This window comes from Aureococcus anophagefferens (genome assembly GCF_000186865.1).
Source record: "Aureococcus anophagefferens unplaced genomic scaffold AURANscaffold_2, whole genome shotgun sequence".
NCBI classification, from domain to species: domain Eukaryota; class Pelagophyceae; order Pelagomonadales; family Pelagomonadaceae; genus Aureococcus; species Aureococcus anophagefferens.
The window spans coordinates 425,320-432,051 of NW_008705562.1; the positions used below are offsets into that span (position 1 = coordinate 425,320).

At 70.7% G+C, this 6,732-nt stretch overlaps 2 protein-coding genes across 2 annotated transcripts; one reads left to right on the plus strand and one right to left on the minus strand.

The window, feature by feature from the left end:
- Positions 1-2,492: 2,492 nt before the first annotated feature.
- AURANDRAFT_19883 (hypothetical protein) lies at positions 2,493-4,972 on the minus strand (the record flags this gene model as incomplete). Its single annotated transcript, XM_009035239.1, has 3 exons — positions 2,493-2,911; positions 3,111-3,301; positions 3,516-4,972. Coding segments are annotated over 3 exons (2,067 nt in total), but the record flags the coding sequence as incomplete, so codon positions are not given.
- Positions 4,973-6,184: 1,212 nt separating this feature from the next.
- AURANDRAFT_20379 (hypothetical protein) lies at positions 6,185-6,649 on the plus strand (the record flags this gene model as incomplete). Its single annotated transcript, XM_009034706.1, has 1 exon — positions 6,185-6,649. The coding sequence occupies one exon, from the start codon at positions 6,185-6,187 to the stop codon at positions 6,647-6,649; it is 465 nt and encodes a 154-aa protein (XP_009032954.1).
- Between the last annotated feature and the right edge of the window lie 83 nt (positions 6,650-6,732).

The following is a 6,732-nucleotide window of genomic DNA, read 5'->3' on the forward strand; positions in this document are numbered from 1 at the left end:
GCGATCTTCAGTATCTGCGCCGAACATCGGCCCGGCCACTCTGGCGCCCGGCTCTAGTGTCTCTAGAGGCCTCCGAGTCTAAAAGTCTGCTCCGCAACATCGGCACGTATACATCGGCCACTGGCAGGCGCCCCAGAGTCTCGCAAAATGTCCACTGGCAGACGTGTCTACCAGAAGGGCCTTACTACCGCGACCCCGCGGCCAGGAAGTCCTCGTTCGAGTTCGTCACCGGGGACTTGCTCTTCGTGAGCACGTCCGCGGGCGCGAGCGCCGGGTCCAGGTAGGCCCTGAGCTTCGCCGCGGCGACCGCGAGCGCGGCGACGCCGGCGGCGACGAGCGCGCGCTTCCGCGCGAGGGGCGTCGCGAGCGCGTGGCATATGGCGAACTTCGCCGCGAATCCGGCCGCCGCGAGGCACGAGCCGATGACCCCCGCCTGGAGCAGCCGGTCCCGGCGCTTCCGGCGCCGCACGTCGACGAAGGTGCCGTCCTGCTGCAGCGACGCGATGACGTTGGGCCCGAAGACTCTGGGCAGCGCCGCGTGGAACACGGAGTCGAGGATGATGGGCAGGATGAACGTGACGAAGCCGAGGACGCCCGGCCGGTCGAGGCCCCGCGAGATCTGCACGAGCGCCTTGGCCTCGGGGCCCCGCTTCGCGCTGAACGCGGCGAGCGCGACGGACCCCCGCGCGGTGCCGCTCAGCGCCGCGTCGAGCTCCGCGACGTCCTCGAAGGCCGCGTTCGCGCCCAGGCCGAAGTAGGGCTTCACCGTGTGGATGGCGTCGCCGAGCAGCACGACGTTCGCGCCGCGGTGCAGCTTCGGCCCGACGAAGCGGAACCCCGGCAGCCGGCTCGACGGCTTCTTCGCGACGGCGCGCAGCGTCGCGTCGTCGACGTGCGGCGAAAACTGCGGGAGCTCCTTGTCGAGCAGCGCCCGCAGCTCGCCGACGTCCGCGTCCTCCCGCGCGAGCGCGTCGTCGGCCTTCAGGAGCAGCACGGCGCAGTACTCGTTCGTGCCTTTCGCCGCGGGCAGCGCGTCGAAGTTGAGGCGGCCGTCGACGGACCGCGCGCTGTAGTTGATGTCGCCGCGCCAGTCCGCGGGCAGCTTCAGCGGCACGGTCTTGAAGATGCGCTCGTTGTCGTCCGCGTAGCGCGTGATGCGCGTGCCCCGGCCCGTGTCCTCGAGGGCCATGGCGACGGTCCGCGCCGTGCCGTCGGCGCCGACGACGAGGTCGCCGGAAAGCTCCTCGCCGGTCGCGAGCACGACGGCGGACTCGGTGACGTCGTCGACGTCGACGCCGTGGCGGAACGAGATCGCGTCCGGGTACGTGGCCAGCGCGTGGCGGTAGAGCGCGCCCGCGAGGCGGTCGCGCGCGATGACCTGGGTCGTGTAGGGACGGTCCGTGAAGATGCGCTCCGCGCCCTCGTCGGGGCCCGCGCCGGGCGCCCAGTCCTTGCGGCCGACGACCGCCGCGCAGTACCGCTCGACGTCGTCCCAGGCGCCGAGGGCCGCCAGCGACCGCTGGCCCCGCGCGCCCAGGCCCACGAGGTAGAACCGCGCCGTGTCGCCCCAGATCGCCGCGTCGCCCGGGTCCGGCGGCGCGCGGAGGCGGTCGACGACGACGACGTTCCGCCAGCCGCGCTTCGCGAACATGATCGCCGTCGCCATGCCCGCCGGGCCGCCGCCGACGATCACGCTCGACGCCGGGCCCTCGGCCGTGCGCCAGTCGCCGGGCGGGAGGACGCCGAACTCCTTCCACGCGACTTCCGACCCCGTCTGCAGCACGTTTCGCGCCGTTGTCGCGAGACGCGTGCCGGGCATGTGGAACGCGGAGACAGCCAGCAGGAAAGGCAGCGTTGCGAAGGCGCGCTGACGCATGGCGAGAGCCGCCACCATGCTCTGCGCGAGAGGTTCAACAATTTTTTGTTGCAGAGAGCGATATGGGCTTGCCGCGGCGTCTCACCAGGAGTCCCTAGGACGATGTTCGAGAGATTGCGGCTGGGAAAACGACGGACCATGGTCATCCTTCGTAGGCGCCACCCCGAAGAAGAGCCACAAGTCGTCGGGCTTCAAGGCCCGCAAGCGCCAGACGAAGCGCCCCCTCGCGCGCACGAGCAAGCACAAGAAGGGCGCCGCGCCGTCGCTCAGGAATCTCGCGGGCACGGCGTGCTCGGGCGAGAAGGGTTCGCGGAAAATGATCTTCGAGGAGGCCGCGGCGCGCGCGCGGGAGCGCCTCGCCGCCGCGGAGGAGGCGCCGGCCGCGGACGCCATGCAGCAATAGCTCCGTAAAAAACCTTCGAGTCGACTCCGGACGGACGCGTCGTCGTGTCGACGGCGGCGGACGAGCGCGTTCGCTCTTTGGAGCGCCGCCCTCGTAGAACGAGGTCGCGGCCCGGGGCGCGGCCGGCGTCGGAACGCCGGCCCTCGGAGGGGCCGTCGGGATCGGCGAGGCTCGGTCGCGGGCAGCTCCCCGGCCCCGCCGAATCTTACGCGCCTAGTTGATGGACGCGGAGGCCATGGCGGGGACGTAGGAGTTCTTGTAGCGCGCGAGGGCCCACATGGGGAACACGTTGCGGTAGGCCGTGTAGGTGATGCCGCAGGACCGGTTGAAGACGCCGGAGATGCCCTCCTGGGGCCAGTCGCCGTCCGGGAGCTGGCGCGCCTCGAGGTAGGCGACGCCCCGCGCGACGGCGTCGGCGTCCGCGCACGCGCCCGCCATGAGGCCGAGGAGCGCCCAACCCGTGCAGACGACGCCCGCGCCCTCCGCGTCGCCGTAGGCCTCCATGCCGTGCTTCGCGTAGGCCTTGTCGAAGCAGGACGTGAAGTCCTCGCCCCAGCCGCCGTTGGGCCGCTGGTGGCGCAGGAGGAACGCGCACGCGCGCGCGACGGGCTCCGACGTCTTCGGGTCCTCGCCTGTGTGCGAATCAAATCTTCAACCCGACTTCAATGTGAGCGTATTCGAATGTCTTGACACAATTACTTCCGCTCTGCTTCGAGAACTCGACGAGAGCGATCGATTCGTCCAAAAATCTGCCGAATCGACTTCGATGTGACCGAGCTAGAGATTTCTGAAGTTTGGCCCCGACGTCCCAGCTCGCTGGTTGATTTGCACGCAGGTCCTCGCCCGAATCCACTAAACCCTCGATGCCGAACCAGCCCGCGTAGGTGAAGCAGCAGGCCCAGGAGCCGTACCAGGAGCCGTCGGCGCGCTGGATGGACCGCAGGAACGCGTTGCCGCGCTTCAGCGCCGCGGATATCTCCGCCGCGCGGTGGTCCGGGCACGCCTCGCGGAAGCGCGCGAGCCTGGGCAGCAAAAGGGTGATTCAACGTCGCTTCAACGTGAGTGTTCCGCGCGCGCGCGTTCCGGAAAAAAAACATCCACGCTTCGAGACTCTTCCGAGAGATGATCGCTCGTCCAAAAATCAGCCGAAACGAGTGGAAAACGGCCGAGATAGGAGCCTTTGAAGTTGGGAAGTTCGCACCCTTTTGCTGCCCCGGCGCGAGCGCGCCGTTCGACGCCATGGAGCACTCCACGTAGGAGTAGTCGATCATGATGTCCCCGAAGACCTCGGACGGGTTGAGCCACTCGTACCAGCCGTAGCCCCGCGTGTTCTCGTACGTCGCGTAGCCGCCGTCGGCGTTCTGCAGCGCGAGGACGACGTCCGCGGCGTCGCAGAGCCGCTCGTAGCCGATGGGCGCGCACTCGCCGACGCACGCGAGGGATCTGAGCGCGAGCACGCTCTTGAGGCCCTCGGCCGTGCAGTCGGAGATGGGCCAGCCGTGCGCCGACGTCGAGAAGGGCCAGCCGCCCTTGGACACGTGGCGGAAGTACCGCTCGCGCAGCTTTGGCGCCTCGAAGGCGAAGGCCGGCGACGCCTGGGAGGTTGTCGTGGAGAGGATCTGGGTCCGCTCGAGGTAGGACCAGGCCTTTTTCGCGCAGTCGCGGAACCGCGCGTCGTCGCCCAAATCGGACTCCGCGATGGCCTGCGTCGCGAAGGACGCGTCCCAGCACTGGCTGCCGTTGTAGCCCTGCATCTTCATGCCGTCCTCGGCGACCCAGAGGTAGTCGGGCACGCGGAGCGCGTGGCGCGCGAGCGCCTCGCCGCCGTCGGCGTGCCGGTCGTCGTAGGCGACGAGCATGTTGTAGACCTTGTTCACGGGGCCGATGCAGACGTAGTTCGTCTGGAGGTCCTCGGCCCGGCAGTAGTCGGCGCTGAACGCCAGGCCTTTGCGGCGCGCGTAGCGCCGGAGCGGGCCGCCGAGGTCCTCGTAGACTCTCAGGAACCGCTGCGCCGCGACCATGAGCGGGTGCACGGGCGAGTAGTCGTCCATGGGCGCGACCCAGGACCGCGTCGCGCGCCAGGGGATGGCACCGTAGGCCGGCGACGCCGGGTAGAGCTCGTCGCGCAGCGCGAGCACGACCGGGTCCGAGTCGGCGTTCTCGTAGGTCCACCGCTTGCCCCAGAGGTAGCCCATGGGCAGGTAGACCATGCGCGCGTGGCACCACATGCGGCAGGGGTGAAAGGGGCACCAGCAGGGCAGCAGCCACATCTCCGGCGGCACGGACTCGTGGCCCTCCCAGTCCATGGCGCCTAAAAGGCACAGCGCGAACTTGGCCCACGACGACGTGTAGCACGCGCCGCCCTGCTCCAGGATGAGTTTGCGGCCCGCGGCGCAGGCCGGCGCGTCGGCGGGCTCGCCGAGAAGCCGTAAAGCCACGTAGGTCAGCACGCTGCCGAACATGGTCGACGGCGACTCGACGTGCGTGCCCCAGCCCCCGTCGGTCTGCTGGTGGTTCTCGTAGTAGCGGACCATGGCCCGCCGCTGGTGCTCGTCGAGGACGTCGTCGCGCCGGCCCGTGACGTACCACACAACCACCAAGCCCGGCGACAGGAAGTGGGGGCCGCCGTAGTCGCCGCCCCAGTGGCCGTCGTCGCATTGTAGCTGTTGGTAGAACGCGAGCGCCTTCGCGAGCGGCTCCGCCGGGAGCGCCTCCCGCGGGTGGGACGCGCGCCACGCGCGGAGGCGCTCGCGGCGGTAGAGCTGGTCCGACGCGTTCGGGTTCGCCGCGGGGTCGAAGGGCTCCGCGCCGTCGGCGCCGTCGTTCGCCTCGCCGACGTAGCGCCAGATCTGCCGGCCCGCGGCCTCGCCCGTGAGCTTCACCGTCGCGCTCGCGCCGTCCGTCGCGGCGTGGCTCGCGTCGCCCGTGGCGCATTTCCAGCCGCGGATGGCCTCGCGCTTCCTCGACGCGTCCCAGGACGGCAGGCGGCCGATGGGCACAGGCCGCGGGCCGCCGGGGTGGCTGACGCCGTCGCGCGACGCGAGGAACCCCAGCACGAACGACGTCGCCGCGGCGGCGGCCTTCGACGCGGCGAAGAGCGGGTGGAGCGCCGCGCCGACGGCGCAGCCCTCGCACCACACGAGCGCGGCGGCCCAGGCCGCGCCGCCGGCGCCCGTCGCGCCGCGGCCGTGCGGCTCCCACCTCGGCGCGAGCTCCGCGCGCGCGTTGTCCCAGCGCGCGAACAGGAGGAGGCAGCCGGCGCCGGCGACGGAGGCGATGCCGGCCTTGGCCGCGCCCTTGCATCTCAGCGCGAGCGCCGCGCCGGAGCCGCAGAGCACCATGCCGACGCGCGTGTAGCAGAGCGGCGGCACGCTGCGCGACTTGCTCATGAGCGCCGACGCCGCGAAGCCGCAGACGCCGGCGGCCAAATCGATGCTCATGGAATCCATCGCTGCGAGCTAGCGTTCGGCAGCGCGTGCGACGACTGCGGCCGACGTGCGCCGACGCCGATTTGCCGCGCGTGAGGCAACATTGCCTTGGATCCGAAGCGGCAGCGAGCCACTCGCCCATCGGCGACGGCGAGTGTGCATCGAGTTTTAGGGCGAGCGCATGGAGCGGCGTCCACTTTGAGGCGGGCGCGGGGGGCAGAGGGCGCGACGGACGGCGGAGACGCGGCGGAGAAGCGCACGACGCAGCGGACGCGACGGCGCGCCGAGATCTCGCCGGAGAGCGTCGCCGACGCTCTCCCAGCGCCTCGACGGTCCCGCGCCGCTCGCCGACGCTCCGCCGCCGCGGCGACCGCCGCGCGCCGCGGGGGCCGCCGCCGCACGACGCCGGGCGAGAGGCGACGCGCGCCGCTGCGAAACGGCGCCGCATTCGACGCGCCCCCGCCTCCGCAGGTCACCATGTCGAGCGGCAGCCTCGTCATCTCGCCGGACTTCCAGCACATCCTCCGCGTGCTGAACACGAACATCGATGGCCGCCGCAAGGTCATGTTCGCGTTGACGTCCATCCCCGGCGTGGGCCGGCGATTCTCCAACGTCGTCTGCAAGAAGGCGGCCGTCGACGCGCACAAGCGCGCGGGCGAACTGACCGCGGACGAGGTCGAGAAGCTCGTGGCCATCATCCAGAACCCGAAGCAGTTCAAGATCCCCGCCTGGTTCCTCAACCGGCAGAAGGACTACAAGACGGGCAAGTACAGCCAGGCCTTCGCGAACACGCTCCAGCAGAAGCTCCGCGAGGATCTCGAGCGGCTCAAGAAGATCCGCGCGCACCGGGGCCTCCGCCACTACTGGGGCATCCGCGTCCGCGGCCAGCACACCAAGTCCACGGGCCGCCGCGGCAAGACCATGGCCGCGACGAAGAAGTAGGGCGTTTGTCGCACCGTCGCTTCGAACCCCCCGGGCCCGGCCCCGCGCCGGGCGCACTCTAGCCCCCGAAGTAATACGCCCGG